At 51.1% G+C, this 17184-nt stretch overlaps 1 protein-coding gene across 4 annotated transcripts; it reads right to left on the bottom strand.

Annotated features, from left to right (window-relative positions):
• Positions 1 to 221: 221 nt before the first annotated feature.
• On the bottom strand, positions 222 to 16337 carry LOC115408868 (DENN domain-containing protein 2D). Of its 4 annotated transcripts, XM_030119827.1 has the most exons (18): positions 16059 to 16337; positions 14152 to 14169; positions 14021 to 14084; positions 13858 to 13944; positions 12991 to 13041; positions 6650 to 6697; positions 5943 to 6035; positions 4739 to 4911; positions 3875 to 3987; positions 3690 to 3759; positions 3504 to 3581; positions 3246 to 3386; positions 3014 to 3162; positions 2713 to 2884; positions 2551 to 2601; positions 2375 to 2456; positions 1750 to 1995; positions 222 to 1660 (listed from the first exon to the last, which is right to left on the bottom strand). In XM_030119827.1, exons 3-18 carry the CDS (start codon positions 14079 to 14081, stop codon positions 1599 to 1601), a joined length of 1677 nt encoding a protein of 558 aa, XP_029975687.1. In that variant the 5' UTR covers positions 14082 to 14084; positions 14152 to 14169; positions 16059 to 16337; the 3' UTR covers positions 222 to 1598. The 4 variants fall into 4 exon arrangements, with proteins under 4 accessions (XP_029975687.1, XP_029975686.1, XP_029975688.1 ...); XM_030119826.1 differs by lacking the exon at positions 14152 to 14169 and having other exon boundaries at positions 16059 to 16336; XM_030119828.1 differs by lacking the exons at positions 12991 to 13041; positions 13858 to 13944; positions 14021 to 14084; positions 14152 to 14169; positions 16059 to 16337 and adding an exon at positions 12192 to 12550.
• Positions 16338 to 17184: the final 847 nt, after the last annotated feature.

The raw sequence follows: 17184 nt of genomic DNA, 5'->3' as shown, positions 1-17184 counted from the left end.
GTACAGCAGCAGGCTGTATCCCGCAGCGCCCCCGGCGGTGGGTCGAGGTACAGCAGCAGGCTGTATCCCGCAGCGCCCCCAGCGGTGGGATGAGGTCTAACCACAGACACACGCAGATTGGCGGCAAAAGTAGAATCATAACATGAGAAAAAAACAAAGCAGCAGACATGAGTGGAACCAGACTGGAACTTTAATGACTCTAATAATATATTTAATTGGTATTTTATCTGTCCTTCTTCGTCCTCTGTGCCGCTGGTTGTTTTGTTTTGTTTTTTTAAATGAACTGTCTTCCAGCTGTTTCGAACAGATGCTTTATTGTTCAAGCAGTTTGAACCTTATGTGATTTTTTTTCTTTTTTTATGCGTTTTACAAATTTGATTGCAGGTTTTCAGTCATAAATATCACAAACCTTTCAGACAAATGTGTATCAGTTGTAGTAAAAGCTTCTTTTACATGTTGAATTATTATTATTTTTTTAACCAGGATTTTTCTTTTTCTTTTGCTTTTTTCCACATTACTGTTTGGAGAGGTCCATGTGGAAATGTATCGTTCATCAGCTTCAGGGCAGGCAGAGGGCAGGAATGCAATAAGCCCAGGCTGAACAGAACCAGTCTGACAGAACTGGGTCAGGCAGAACCGGCCTGACAGATCCAGCCTGCCTCAGGTCAGCTGATGAAGCAGGAGTTCATCCACATCTTTCCAACCTGTTGATGGTTGAAACCACAGGTTCTCCTGTTGTTCCGACACTGTTCTGTTGTTGTTCTCCTGCTGTTCTGTTGTTATTTTCCTGTTCTCATGTTGTTCTGTATGTGTTATGCAGGATTAAAGTTGCCACACTAAGCTGGAACTTCATGGAGAAGACTGTCCTGATACTGACATTTTGTTGATACTGATAGTTTTTTTGTTGATCCTGATACTGACTCAGATTTTGTTTTGGTGTCTGCAGCAGCTTCTAGACTCTAGAGAAACACGAGGAGAGTGAGATGGAGAAGTGACTGAAGTGAAGAGCCGTGCTTCAGATGTGTCCGTCAGTCCAGCTCGTGTCTTCAGAGGACAGTCTTCGTCTCCAGAGACTTCCTCTTCACTCAACTCTCCCGTTCTGCCAAGTTTCACAAATTTAGAAAGGAACAAACGCAGCTTCAGGACTTCATGATGCTGTTCACTGCTTGAACTTCAGATCTTCGTGGTTTTATTGTTTCCATGCTGGAATAAAGACACAAAGTCAATTCAAACAGCAGCAGCTGCTGCTCTGCTCAGGCTGGCTCCTCCGACAGCGGAGCAGAGATGACCGGACCTGCTGAGCTGAACGTGTCTGCCTCCCAGGAGATCTGCTGAGAGGCAGTGAGCAGCTCCTCCAGCAGGGGGCGCCAGAGGGCTCACAGCAGGAGGCCTTCCTGTGAGAGCGGCGCTGTGTTTCCCTTCACCGAGCGAGGAAGAAGAGCCTGGAGGAGCGTGGACTTAAAAAACTAGTCTTTATTGAAATGTGTCAGTGAGTCAGTGTCTCGGACCGAGGGGCTGGAATCGACGCGCCGGCACCCGAACGCCGCCGCCGCCGCCGCCGCAGTGCAACATTCACACCGCTTCCTATGTACAGAGGCCTAGTGTTTCTTCTCCCGCTTCCTCCTCTCCTGGTGCTCCACTATCTTCCTGTGAAAGACTCCTGCAGGAGAGCAGAGGAACGTCTGAGCGAGGCCCGCTGAGGGGTGTGTGTGTGTGTGTGTGTGTGTGTGTGTGTCTGTGTGGCCTCACCCTGCTGAGGCCCGGGCTGCTGCTGCTCCACCTCCTGGATGAACAGGTCGAACATCTGCGTCTGGATGAACCTCTTGACGAAGTGCCGGGTGGTTCTGGAGTCGATGGCTTTGTAGAACCTCCTCTTCTCGAACTGGCCCTGCTCTCCGGCGTGCCGGTGCTTCACGTAGGAGGAGTAATGGCCGACCGTCTTCACGAAGAACTGCAGGAAGGCCTCCGACACCACCCGGTTCAGCTCCTCCACCGCTGGCAGGGCACAGAACACACGGCTGAAGACGGAACCAGACGTTCTACTGCGTTCCTTTAACGCCTGAAGAAGCCTCAAGACTTTAGTCTGCAGGGAACGTGACGGAACGGCGGAACAAAAACAAGAACACACACAACAGCAGCCTGCCAAGCTGCCTCTGCTCTTCATGGTCAAGACCCACCAAGAACCTGGACCAAGAACGGTTCTCCACCTGTCAGATGGCAGAACTGTTCTGACTGCTGTGATCGGAGACCTGGGTTCAGGTTCTGGTTCCCCCCTCCGGCCCTCAGCTCGTCTCTGGACTCCGGTACCGTCACGGTTCAGGACAGTGCCTGATAAGGAGAACCTCAGGAACACACAGGTGGGGCCGGAACTCACTTGGTGCTTCCTGTTTGTTCCGCAGGGCCTCCAGGATCTCAGCCTGGAGCTTCGGGGGCAGGATGGAGTCTTCATCGCCAATCTGAAAGAACCCCGAAGAACCCCGAAGAACCCCAAATACCCCAGGTCAGTGCTGGGTCAGGCTCTGTCAGGCTCCGGTTCTAGACGTTTCTTACCGAAACAATGAAGGTCTTCTTCTTATCTTCAGACAGATCGACCACCAGCAGCTGTGTCACACACACACACACACACACACACACACACACACACACACACACCCCGGGTTACTCGCTGGCCGGCCCTCGGCGCTGCAGTGCGACTGTGGACGCTCCACTCACGTCTCCCTGGTCGGTCACCAGGTCCAGCAGGTGCTTCTGGACGCCCAGCAGGTAGGGCGTGGGCGCCATCACCACGTCGATGAGGATCTCCGGGACGATGGAGATGAAGGTGTGCTGCCAGGTGAAGGGGTACAGCAGGGCGGCCACGGCGTGGATCACCTGAGACAAGGTGCTGCGGAGACGGACAGGCCGGTCAGGAGACCTCTGGACGGTTCACGTCAGGGTCCAGGGACCCTATGTTTGGACGCTGTGTTGAATGTTGAGAAAAGGGGAAGTGCAGACGCGTCATCTCGTCATCTACCCCAGGTCGTCTGCGATGAAGACGATGCGTCTCTCCAGGACGGCGGCGGCGAACACCAGCAGCACCTCCTGGTCCGTCAGGCAGCTGAACAGGGTGCCGAAGTCCACATGTTCCAGCCAGGAGTCCAGCGGGCGGGTCAGGGAGATGATCTGACGGAGGAGCGGGTCAGCTGGTGAGCCATCGACTGACTGCAGGCTGACTGCAGGCGGACGCGTGCAGGGTGACCTCTGACCTCAGTGCCTGACTCGGGGATGAAGCTCTTGATCTCCACGGTGTGTCCCGGAGCGGGAAAGGTGGCCTCTCTCAGCTTCTGCATGAAGGGATAGATCATGGCCATGGAGATCTGCCGCCGCTTCTCCACCTCGTCAAAGATCTGCACACACACACACACATACACACACAAACACACACAGTTCCATTGAAGCTGCTGGTCCCGCTGCAGGCCACACACACACACACACACAGGCAGGGGCAGCAGTGACCCGGTGACCTTTGAGAAGAGGCCGAAGCAGGCCAGAGAGCTGATGATGCAGAACGCCTCCGGAGGCCGGGCTCCTCGTCCTCCAGGCTAGACGGCGAACAACAAGAGGAGATCCTACTTCAACACTCCCGAGAGGTCACAAGAGGTCACAAGAGGTCACAAGAGGTCACAGCAGGTCATTCAGGTCAGACTCACCAGGAGCCTCCTGCAGTAACCGTTCCTCCTGCTGCCGTCGATCTCAGTCAGCACGAAGGAGAACGTCTCACTGCACACACACACACACACACACACACACACACACACACACACACACACACACACGATGGTCAGACACCTGTGGTATTGAGATTACTCTACCTGTGGTAATCAGATTACTCTACCTGTGGTATTCTGTTAGCGGAGCCCAGTTGATGCCTTCTGGGAAACAAAACAGCGTGATGGCCTTCAGCGTCTTCTCCTCTTCCTCCCTCTGATATCTGGCCATCCCATCTCTCTGAGGAAACACCAGCAGCTTCTCCTCAGCAGGTTCTCCTCCTCACTACCGGCCTACAGCAGGTTCTCCTCCTCAGGACCGGCCTACAGCAGGTTCTCCTCCTCAGGACCAGCCTACAGCAGGTTCTCCTCCTCAGGACCGGCCTACAGCAGGTTCTCCTCCTCAGGACCGGCCTACAGCAGGTTCTCCTCCTCAGGACCGGCCTACAGAAGGTTCTCCTCCTCAGGACCAGCCTACAGCAGGTTCTCCTCCTCACTACCGGCCTACAGCAGGTTCTCCTCCTCACTACCGGCCTACAGCAGGTTCTCCTCCTCACTACCGGCCTACAGCAGGTTCTCCTCCTCACTACCAGCCTACAGCAGGTTCTCCTCCTCACTACCGGCCTACAGCAGGTTCTCCTCCTCACTACCGGCCTACAGCAGGTTCTCCTCCTCACTACCGGCCTACAGCAGGTTCTCTTCCTCACTACCGGCCTACAGCAGGTTCTCCTCCTCACTACCGGCCTACAGCAGGTTCTCCTCCTCACTACCGGCCTACAGCAGGTTCTCCTCCTCACTACCGGCCTACAGCAGGTTCTCCTCCTCAGGACCGGCCTACAGCAGGTTCTCCTCCTCAGGACCGGCCTACAGCAGGTTCTCCTCCTCAGGACCGGCCTACAGCAGGTTCTCCTCCTCACTACCAGCCTACAGCAGGTTCTCCTCCTCACTACCAGCCTACAGCAGGTTCTCCCAGCAGGCTCTGCAGCACTGACCTTGGGAAACTGGTAGGTGATCTGGGGCTCGTAGCTGCTTCCGTCGCTGGTCTTCTTCAGGCTGACCACCACCAGGTACTCGAAGAAGTACTGTCCGCTGGCGTAGCGCGGCTGTCTGGCCGTGCTGTCGGGGTCTGCAGGACCCGGGAGGTTTGAGGGATCAGCTTCTGGAACTTTGAGAAAGCAGAGACACAGTGGTCAGAGGGGCTCGGACGTAGAAAGATATAGAAAAAGAGGATTGATTTCCAAGGCAGGACCAGCACAGGCCGGTTCTTCACACTTCCACTGTTTCTGTCACATGAGGAGCAAGAGGTCAGCCTTCCTCTGTTATATCCTATAAACCAGATGGGGCACTTGAAGGTGTGCCAAAATACCTTTAATCCTCTGCACCATGATGGTTCGCCAACACCAAGAAAAATGAATGTTTCCACAGTCGAAAAATTTCAGAAATCACAAACGGATAGACAGTCCTGTACTTTGTGTTCATCTCTTCTTTTCAACCAAAACTGCTTTGCCCTGATTAGAAGGTACTAGAATGAAAAAAAAAACCAAGAGGAACATCACTGTAAAGAGGCTGAGAGCCACAAAACACCTGCCAGCAAAACCCTGCAGCTTCAACCACAGATCAGGAAACAGCAGACGAGTCAAACTGCAGAAACGACATCCTCACTGAGAGAACAACAACAGCACAACACTGTGAGAGAACAACAACAGCACAACACCGAGAGAGAACAACAACAGCACAACACTGTGAGAGAACAACAACAACACAAACACTGTGAGAGGAGAACAACAGCACACACACTACAGTCAGAGGGTCCACCAACATCATTCATTCAGCACATAAATGAAGTTTTGTTACAAATGAAAAGGAGCATGGGTTTATTCCTCTAATGTTTCCTAATAAAGGAACATTAAAAGACCGACAGAGCTCTGATCATGAGGCATCAACAACATACTCCACATCACCTTCATAGGAACTACAGAATAACAAAGATTAAACAATCCCATTCACTCAAATCAATACTGTCATCTGTCCTCATCAGTCAGGAGGATTCATCACTGGACCAAAGACGACTGGACACCTGTGACCGCGTCCACACCTGCAGACAGGCTGAGTCCAGAGAAAGGCTGCCGTCCTCAGGGTTCACTGATCAGAGAGACGTCTCTGGAGCGTCCAGAGCTGAACCCAGATGATACTCACCGTCTCGTTTGCCTCTGCGCAGGGACGCCCACATGGCGCTGAACCGCTTGAGGGCTCCCGGTCGTCCATCGTCTTCTCCGGAGGACAGACCACCTGAGGCAGAGACACAACCAGCTCAAACACTTCCTGTGGCTCTCCCCATCACACATCCTGGTCAGAGTGAGAGCTCTGAGGATCTGTGTCAGAGTGAGAGCTCTGTGAAGATCTGTGACAGAGTGAGAGCTCTGAGGATCTGTGTCAGAGTGAGAGCTCTGTGAAGATCTGCGTCAGAGTGAGAGCTCTGTGAAGATCTGTGTCAGAGTGAGAGCTCTGTGAAGATCTGCGTCAGAGTGAGAGCTCTGTGAAGATCTGTGTCAGAGTGAGAGCTCTGTGAAGATCTGCGTCAGAGTGAGAGCTCTGTGAAGATCTGCGTCAGAGTGAGAGCTCTGTGAAGATCTGCGTCAGAGTGAGAGGGTGTTTCTCAGGAAGGTCTGTGTTAAATTATGTTAAAAATATGTTAAAATTATGTTTTTTGCCACGTGGAGGTGTGCGTTTGCCCCGTGGAGGTGTGTGTTTGCCCCGTGGGGGTGTGCGTTTGCCCCGTGGGGGTGTGCGTTTGCCCCGTGGGGGTGTGCGTTTGCCCCGTGGGGGTGTGCGTTTGCCCCGTGGGGGTGTGCGTTTGCCCCGTGGGGGTGTGCATTTGCCCCGTGGGGGTGCTCAGAACTCACTGTGTTTCCCTGCGTCGTCTAAGATGAGGTTTCCTTTGGGCTGCTCACCTGGACACAGAGGAGTTGGAGGATTTATTCATCACAAAGAGGAAACAAGTCCTCAGTCTTCCTCACTGATACGTGCATTGTGCGTGTTGATATCACAACATTCACGCTGACATATTTATCATAAGCACCAAGCGAGTCTTTGTTAATACGTGACAAAGATTGAAATGAGGGAAGTTTAATTCGTCTGTGTGGAGGGTGTGATCATCTCACGTCGCCCTGCAGCCCTTCACACTGCTCGCTCCACTTCCCTCTATGGTTTTGTTGAAATTAATCCAGCTCTGAGCCGCTGCACAATTTCTCAAAGGTATTTGACAGTAAATGTCAGTGGGTCCGTGCAGCGGGAGCTGTGTTTACATCTCCGCTAACGAAGCTGAAACACTAACAGCGAGTAAGAATGGAAACTTTTCCTCCACATTAACAACAGCTCACACAATGGCAACACCGATCCGGCTCCAGTCACCTGAGAGCTGCAGAGGCAGAGGCTTGTTTGCGTGATATCTGTGGGGACCCATTCAGGTGGAAATTATCTGAAGAAATGATTGTGAACTGTCAACATAAAATAAACATGCTCCCACATTCTTTTAACAACTTCTGCGATGATTAAAACTAATTTGTAAAGATGCGAGGACATGTTATCAGATAAAGGCCTTTTGATCATCTGATCTGCCTTTCCAGCCTCAATTCATGATCATGAACAAAGGTCTTCTTCATGAAGTGCACACCAGCGGTGTGAACATTTGAATTAGTCAAATGACCTGCGACAGAAAGGAGAAGCTGTGCTTCGGTCCGCCGCTCTGATCAGAGCGCCTCCACCTGCTGACAGCCTCAAACACCGTTCAAATACTGTTCGAACACTGAGGCAGGCCGACATGTCCAGACCCGTTCACCTCTGTGTGCAAAGACCTGGAGGAATGAAAACCATGAGCACAGGAAGGTCTGTATCACCCCCCAGGAAGGTCTGTATCACTCCCCAGGAAGGTCTGTATCACTCCCCAGGAAGGTCTGTATCACCCCCCAGGAAGGTCTGTATCACTCCCCAGGAAGGTCTGTATCACCCCCCAGGAAGGTCTGTATCACTCCCCAGGAAGGTCTTTATCACTCCCCAGGAAGGTCTGTATCACCCCCCAGGAAGGTCTGTATCACTCCCCAGGAAGGTCTGTATCACTCCCCAGGAAGGTCTGTATCACCCCCCAGGAAGGTCTGTATCACTCCCCAGGAAGGTCTGTATCACCCCCCAGGAAGGTCTGTATCACTCCCCAGGAAGGTCTTTATCACTCCCCAGGAAGGTCTGTATCACCCCCCAGGAAGGTCTGTATCACCCCCCAGGAAGGTCTGTATCACTCCCCAGGAAGGTCTTTATCACTCCCCAGGAAGGTCTGTATCACTCCCCAGGAAGGTCTGTATCACCCCCCAGGAAGGTCTGTATCACCCCCCAGGAAGGTCTGTATCACTCCCCAGGAAGGTCTTTATCACTCCCCAGGAAGGTCTGTATCACCCCCCAGGAAGGTCTGTATCACTCCCCAGGAAGGTCTGTATCACCCCCCAGGAAGGTCTGTATCACTCCCCAGGGAGGTCTGTATCACTCCCCAGGAAGGTCTTTATCACTCCCCAGGAAGGTCTGTATCACCCCCCAGGAAGGTCTGTATCACTCCCCAGGAAGGTCTGGATCACTCCCCAGGAAGGTCTGGATCACTCCCCAGGAAGGTCTGTATCACTCCCCAGCCATGGTCTGAATGGTTCTTGATTAAAGTGAGTGACTATGAGGGGATTTGCGGTCTGCTGGATGTTGTGAACATTGACTTCCAGCCAGAGGGACACCACAGATTGACCGGCCGGTGGAGGCGGGGCTGTCACAGACAGTCCAAATAGCTCAGCAGGTGACAGCCTGGACTTTGGTTTCAGAAGATCCGGGTCAGGGTGAGGAGTAAAACCAGGCGGGCCCTTGGGCAAGGTCTTTTGCACTGAAAGCCTATAACTCAACAATGAGTGATACACAGACCGATAGAGTCGTACAGATTTAACGGCCTGAGGGTTTTCGTCAGAAGTAGTCCTGATGAGAACGTGGCTCCTGGAACAAAGGATGAGATCAGTAAACATGGCAGTGATGGAGTGCTGCTATCAAGAAACCCAGTGAATGTAGGGTGATGGGGGTTGCTTCAAAACACATCTACCCCGCTACAGCTGGAGACTGATACCTCACCAGATATGCTCAAGGAGCCAGGTCAACATCACCCTGAACAGCGAGACTGGGTACCACGCCCCAAGAGGAGAACCACTACAGGGGAGAGCCAGGGACATGAAAGAGAAGACCTTGAAGTGCTGGAGAAAGAACAAAGTACCAGAAAACAATGTAAACAAAGCAGTGCTACCATCACCACACCAACCAGCTGATACACACTCCAGCACCGGGAGAATGAACACAGCATTCTCCAACAATCCCGCAAAAGTAGGCTCTCAATGGCAGCGACATGACAGACAGACAAATCCCTCCAGGGGTGAGACAGGCCTGGAGGGCCAGCTGAATGGCAGGAATCACATCCATCTGTCTCACCAGTAATCAGATTACCCAGCTGGTATAATATCCTGGACACTGGAAGAGATGCAAGCTACCGATATCAAGACAAGGAAACTCCTCACAATGCAGGAGGGTTCCTCCTGAAGTCCAGCGTCCTGAGGCTGGACACGAAACTCAGTGAGGGAGGCCGAGGACTGGTGAGGGTCAAAGGTCAAAGCCACCCTCCAGGAGGAAACACCATCCCTCCAAGAAGACATCCAGAAAATGGCCCCAGTGAGAACCTGCTCAGCGAACGCCTCAGACAGTGGAACCCAGTGAGGAAGAGGAGCCAGAGGAGGGACTTCCTGGAGCCATGCCTCCAGCCTGGGGTTCCTGCCCTCCTGCCCCATCACCGCTGGCACCACTGCTGCCTTCACAGCCCACATCTCCTCCAGCTGCTCTTTCAGCCATTCTCAAGCTTTTCATATTTTTCTAAATTTCCATGTTAGCCTCAAAACCATGCTGAGGAAGTTTAGAGAAACACCCACAATGCAACAGCTACAGGAGAAGTTTAGAGGCCATTTCACTGGATTTTACACCTGAAGGTTTCTATGAAATTGGCTTTATGAGCATATAATAACAATAATAATAATAATAATGCATTGACTGCTTTATTCATTTTCTACCACTTCTCCCTTTTGGGGTCGCGGGTGGCTGGAGCCGATCCCAGCTGCTGTGGGCGAAGGCGGGGTCACCCCGGACAGGTCTCCAGTCTGTCGCAGGGCGGGGTCACCCATCTCAGGGCTGACATATATACAGACAGACAACCAATCACTCACACATTCATACCTAGGGGCAATGTAGGGTGACCAATTAACCTGACATGCATGTTTTTGGACCGTGGGAGGAAGCCGGAGTACCCAGAGAGAACCCACGCACACACGGGGAGAACATGCAAACTCCACACAGAAAGGCCCTGAGCCCCAGCCGGTGGGGCTTTAGAATGACATTATTCATTACCTCAGTACTTCATGAGCTTACTTGGCGAGCTACATCAGTAACCACAGCGAGGCTGCCAATCTGTGCCATCTTCCACTCCGACCACTCATTCTCACGCTGCATTCAGACGGGCTTCTTGGCGTTCCCTCGTGGTCTCCCACCTCGGTCCAGACCAGGCCCGAGGTACAGACGCTGCGGTTTGCAGGCCGGGCCTCGAGCTGGTGACGTGCTGTGTTTTTCTGAATGTAGCTCTGTGCAGAGAAGAGCAGGATGAGCAGCTGTCAGCTCCTCTTCTCCGTTCTCCCTCATGGTCCACTCAGTGTCAGATGATGGTATACTGAACGCAGGAAATGTCCACTTCGTTCAGTTCAAACAATGTTGTCGGCCTACTCAAACACAAGCTTTTGAAAAGCTGTTTTCAGAGACTTGAAACGTGGAAACGAATGTTTGAAGAAGCTGCCTGGCTCAGCTGTGACGACATCTCTGTGAAACATTCACCAGAACCGGCAGTAAAGCACTGCTTCACACTCAGAAAGGCAGGAAGTGGTGAGGCTGCAGAGCAGGTGAAAACTTCACCAGGAGGCTGCAATGGCTCCGCCCCCTCATCTCCTCGAGGTCTGACTGCAGCTGCACCACAGAAGCACCAGCACATCAGCTGCTCTCCTGAAGAGGCAGAGGAGGAGGAGATACAGCCTTTCTAAGAGCTCAGCAGAACCACCGAGGACCAGACGAAGAAAAACAACCACAAGAAGAAACGTGATTGGAAGAGATGTGGGTTCAAGGTTCCATCCTTCCTGCAGCAGCACTTGACTCAAGATCAGTTTGAAAGCAAACTCAAAACTTCAGGAAGTCCCTGGTCTCTATCTCCTCATCTCCCATCATGCTTCCGGTGCAACCTCTGCACACAATCACGTAGCTCTATAAGAACAAACCATCTGCTCATGGTTCACACTGAGAACCTGGAAAAAGAATAACTTTAAACACATCTCAGCAGTGCTCAGGTGTGCTGGTGTGTGTTCAGCTGCTTCCAGGCGAGTTCAGCTCCGTCCAGCCGAGTTAATCTGAGTGGAGCTGTGTTCACGTGCCTCCATGAGCCTCCTCCAGGTGATGTGGGAGGAAACGACAGCCGCCGACAAGTTACAACACCGACCTGACGAGAAGGAATCACTGACACCTCCTCAGAAACCGCCGAGTCCTGGTCTGTTCAAACACCTCCTCTCACTTCCAAGGGAGGACTTCAGAAACCCACGGCTTCTGCTGTCGTCTGTGGCACTGATACCAACAACAGATGTTATGACAGCCATCACGAGGAGCGCCACACGGGTTTTACCCTGGAGTTCCGGTCTGAGAGGAACAGGACGGGGACCGTACCAAAGAAAGGCTGAAAAGACACTCAACGCACAATCACAAGCCATCAGCACACACTGCAAACAGAGAAAAACAAACACTTTACTCTGAAGCACAGTAACCGATTACTCTGGCTTCAAAAGTGCATGCAAGAAATGCAGAAGTTACCGAATTTCATGACAGAAATGAGAAACTTTAATCTCATACATAAAATGTATCTATGAGAAAAAGTAATGCCAGGGGAGATTGACAAAAATCTGAACTACAAAAACAAAGGCTAAATAAAAAGACCCAATTCTCCTGAAAATCTGAATTTTGAAGAAAAAACTTCTCCAGTTTGAAAGAGGTTGTGTGTGAAATAAATCATTTGAGTTCAGTACTGAGGTTGTTCCTGAATAAACCCTTTAAACGTCTTTTGCTTGACTTCGCATTTCACTACAAACACAAGAAACTTCAAACTTTATCGTAATCTGAGTGTGGTTGGATTAATCTGAGGTTTTAATCTGAGCGGCACCTGAACACACCACAACCTGCCAGACGCGCGCGCGCGCTCACTCTCCCACACACAAGCACGCACGCACTGAAAATGGACATTTGAGTCAAACTGTCCACAAACCGAGTGAGAAATCAGGAAGTTTCAGAACTTTAACTCACTCCATCTGTTCCTCAAGTCCGACAGGCGGCCTCTCCGCCTCCGCCGCACGGCTTCGCTCATACCGGCGGTCCTCCTCCCGGGGTCCTCCTCCCGGGGTCCTCCTCCCCGACACCCGGAGTCCTCCCGAAACCGGAGTCCTCCTCCTGGGCCCTGACAGTCCGCGTGAGCTCACTCAGGAGCGGCACCGCGCTGCCTCCATCCCCGCATGTAAACACGCACCAACGCACCGCCTGTTCCTGAACGCACCACCGGCAGGGAGCTGCGCCGTGGTGCATTCACGGACCGTGGTGCATTCACGGACCATCTGTTCTGAGGTCTGTTTGCTGTCTGAGGGCGCGCATCCTCTTTAAACTACAACTGTGTGTGTGTGGTGTGTGTGTGTGTGTGTGTGTGTGTGTGGTGTGTGTGGTGTGTGGGGTGTGTGTGTGTGTGTGCAGCGCCCCCTGCCTGGAGGGAGGAAACCTGGAAAGTGCTGCAGACTGAGGCGGTTTGGCTCATCTCACTGATAATCGGCTGTTTGCTGATCTTATTGATCAGTGTGTGATTACTGATCATCTCCTGATGGAAAGCCTCTGTGGCTCCTCCACAGTCTGCAGTCCCTCTTCAGCCTGAAGTCTTCATGTTCCGCCTGAGCACACTGACAACGACGTGACTCAGCGAAGTGGAGATCCATCCCATGATGCCTTGGGACACGATCACACGACCCTCATCCAGCTTCTGAAGACTGGCTCTGATGAGAGTGGTCCCCTCTGGTCCCTGTCAGCACAGCTCCCGTTTTTGAAAAACCTTCAGACCAACCTGTTTTCTCCTGGAGACGCTGTGGGGACGAGTCTTCGCCTGGAACAGATCCTGTGAGTGAAAACACACAGGAATTTAGTGTCGCTGTTCATGGAAAACTACAGCGTGACTACAGTCACAACCATCCACTGATTCTGAGGCTCAGGTTTTTTCAGTGCACGGAGGAGGAGGAAGCAGAGACGATCTGAAGTGGTGTGAGAGCTTTCCTTCCCCAGCTGGGTTGGTCCTGTGAGGTTTTAGCTGCCGGGAACCAGTTATCCTGAAACACTTCTACTCAATTCAGCTTTATTTAGTGTCAAATAACAGTCATGACGACGCACGTTTCCAGAGAAAACCCAACGATTCCACATGAGCAAGAACAGGTGCAAACAGTTTCTAACTGGACATCAATCGAAACAGCGGCTCCATCGATGGAGTGAGACAGTCCAGACCCAGTGGGTCCCAGCGGTTCCTGAACCCCGGGCTCCTAGCATGTGGAACTTCTCTCCTTTCTTACTCGATGTACATGTTTACGTGTTTCACTGCTACATGTCATTGACCCTGGTCTCTCTTGTAGTCTCTCTGTCGTCTTTTCCTCAGTCGCTTCTGCTGCTCATGTGGATCCGTTGGGTTTTCTCTGTGTCTAGGAAGGACTATGCTGCAATCGACGCTTTATAAATAAAGCTGAATTGAATTGAATAAGTAAAGAAAAACGATGAGATTGACTCTTCCGAAGAGCACTGCAAGCTGTTTCCTGGACCTTCCCGTCCAGCAGTCCACCCGGCCGTGAGACCTGGACCCTGGACGGCCGTCACATTGCTTCATGTGCAGCTGTGGCAGAGCTGTGAGGTGTGGACCGGCCCGGACCGCTCACTGGCCTCCGCTCACCTTTCCTGGATGACTCTCTGGCGGATGAAAACGGCCGCTGGCCCCTCCGGCCCGCGAACCCGGCTTCGTCCTGACTGTTGTGCCTCCCTGTGAAGGGAAAGCGTCACTGGCTGAAAGCTGAAGCGGTCTCTGACCGTCACCCCCGCGTCGTCTCCACACTCACTCTTGATCCGGAGGGACGAGAAGCTGAAGCTCCTCCGAGGGCTGGGAGACGTCGGGTCCATGTTCTGAGGAGAGACGACGCCGGGACTCAGAGGACCAGACTGAACACCGCAGGCTGAAGGGAACTCTTACCTGACAGTGATGGACGTCCTGAGGAAGGAACGAGAAATGAAGGCAAGATAGAAGGAAAAAGGAAAAAAGCGTTGGAAGAGGAATCTTCTGGCAACTTTTGTGTAAATTCAAAGCTTGATGTGTTTTCTTGTAGTTCCTCAAAAAAAAAATCATTTTTAGGAAAAGAGAACAATATGAGCAAAAGATGATTCTTCATGTTTCGTTTCATATTAGTAAGAATGGAGCTTTCTTCACTTTTCCAATAATTGAAATTTGCACATTAAAGGTGCTGTAGGCAGGATTCCGCATCTCCGCCATCTTGCTTAGGGTTACCTAAGCAAGATGGCGATTTGACCCATCTAAGATGGTGATTTGAAACCCAGCACAGCCAATCCTGTCCTGTTTTCTCTGACATCACGCCCTTATGCAAGTTAAGCCCCTCCCACAAGAACGTGGGACAAACACCCCTCGACCAATCACGGTTAGAGCCTCAGGGGCTCTTCTGATTGGTCAAGATACCTGGAGCTGTCGAGATTCCTTTTCAGCTCAGAACAGAGACAGATGGAAACGCTGCGCCCTCGCGGTAGTGCAGTTATGCTACACTCCTAAAGGATTATCAATGGATACTCTAACATTTAATCCAAAGAAAACACAGAAAAATTAGCATTGACTAGCAAAATCCTGCCTACAGCACCTTTAAGTACTTTAGGGCACTTTGTTTTGTTACGTGTTTTCATTGTAGTGACATTGTGTTACTTTACATTCCTATGTTATGGTGATTAATATTACATCTCTGTTCTATGTTTTTTAATATTACTTTGCTTTTGTTCAGTTACATTACTTTTATTATGTAACTTTACATTATGTTGCTTTACATGACTATATTTTTTAGTGTTGTTTGTGAAACTTGTTAAATCCCATTACTTTCAGTTAATTCAATTTTATCATGTTACATTACTTGACATTATTTTGCATCTCTTACATTATGTTGTTTTATTATGACGCTTTCAACAGCTCAGAAATCTACTGGGATGAGGAATAGAAGTAAAGAATTCCAATCAGCCGTTCTTCACAGTTATGGGACAATCAGTCTGCTGTGGGGTAAACCAGTCTGCTGTGGGGTAAACCAGTCTGCTGTGGGGTAAATCAGTCTGCTGTGGGTAACCAGTCTGCTGTGGGTAAACCAGTCTGCTGTGGGGTAAACCAGTCTACTGTGGGGTAAATCAGTCTGCTGTGGGGTAAACCAGTCTGCTGTGGGGTAAACCAGTCTGCTGTGGGGTAAATCAGTCTGCTGTGGGGTAAACCAGTCTGCTGTGGGGTAAACCAGTCTGCTGTGAGGTAAATCAGTCTGCTGTGGGGTACACCAGTCTGCTGTGGGGTAAACCAGTCTGCTGTGGGGTAAACCAGTCTGCTGTGAGGTAAACCAGTCTGCTGTGGGGTAAATCAGTCTGCTGTGGGGTAAACCAGTCTGCTGTGGGGTAAACCAGTCTGCTGTGAGGTAAACCAGTCTGCTGTGGGGTAAATCAGTCTGCTGTGGGGTAAACCAGTCTGCTGTGGGGTAAATCCTTTCGTTGGTCCATTCCCAGAGCAGCTGTAAGCGTTTCCAGGTCAAAGTTCCCTCAGGTGTTGCCATGGCAGCCAGGTGTCCAGGAAGTTTCCAGATCTGACTGTTGACCTCGTTACTGTTCTCATGACGATTTGAACACAGACACTTTTCCCAGTTTGAGCCTAAACGGAACGTTTTCTCCTGGAATCTCATGGCAGAAAGTGAAAGTGTGTCTTGTGTGTTGACACCTGCGGCTGGTCAGGTGCTTCCTGACTTCTCGCATGAAGCGACGCTCGGCTGAGCTGCAGAGCGACGCTGACGTCGTCCACATGCAGCTCGTCTTCTCTAAAGAGTCAGGCTCAAACAAACACCAGGGACTCACCTCCCGGACCTGTGGTAACCTTCACGATCCCCGCTGATCCGGGATCTCACATCTGACGTGGGGATTTCTCCGCTGGGCTCGAGACGCTCCTCTTCACAGCACATGCAGCTGCGTCTGCGTGTGTGTGCGCGCGTGTGTGTGTGTGTGTGAGTGTGTGTGTGAAAGAGACGCCTGTGAAACAGTAAGTGAGAGTATATGAGGAAGTGCAGCTGCTGAATGTGACATTGGTGGACGAGAGACAGGCTGGGATTTCCTCATTCAGCGTTACACCAAAGAAGAACAATATGGGTGTGTGTGTGTGTGTGTGTGTGTGTGTGTGTGTGTGTGTGTGTAACCTGTTCACCACCTTATAAATCCGGTTGGACCAGGCTTTGGGTAACGACACTGAGTTGGCAAACAGATCAAAGTGAAAACAGTCAGCAGTGACTTTTAGGCTGGTCTGGGTCTGGTTCTACAGAGAGACTCTTCTGGGTCTGGTTCTACAGAGAGTCTCTTCTGGGTCTGGTTCTACAGAGAGACTCTTCTGGGTCTGGTTCTACAGAGAGTCTCTTCTGGGTCTGGTTCTGCAGAGAGTCTCTTCTGGGTCTGGTTCTGCAGAGAGTCTCTTCTGGGTCTGGTTCTACAGAGAGTCTCTTCTGGGTCTGGTTCTGCAGAGAGTCTCCTCCTCTGAGTTTCAGCAGATAGATACTGGGAAGGTTTACTAATATGGCTTAAACTTAAATCAGTCGTCTCATAATAAAACTGTGAAAACTGTAACAAGTCTCGTGTGTGTGTGTGTGTGTGTGTGTGTGTGTGTGTGTGTGTGTGTGTGTGTGTGTGTGTGACTGGAGCCACATGACGTTTCTTAAAAAGCAAAGACATATTAAAACACACTTTAACCATTTTCTTAACAGAATAAGGAGGTAAATTGTGCAATGTTTGGAGTGAAGACAAGATACACAAGATACTTTAAGCCCAACAAAACAGTCTCACACACACACACACAGGTTCGTATTTCTATCCTTGTGAGGACACTCATTGACATAATGCATTCACTAGCCCCTAACCCTGACCCTTACCCTAACCCTAACCCAGACCACAACACAGCCGAACCCTAAAGAAATGTTTATGACCTTTTACTTTTTTC

This window comes from Salarias fasciatus, chromosome 20, assembly GCF_902148845.1.
Source record: "Salarias fasciatus chromosome 20, fSalaFa1.1, whole genome shotgun sequence".
Classification (NCBI taxonomy): domain Eukaryota; kingdom Metazoa; phylum Chordata; class Actinopteri; order Blenniiformes; family Blenniidae; genus Salarias; species Salarias fasciatus.
This window is presented reverse-complemented; position numbering and strand designations above follow the sequence as displayed.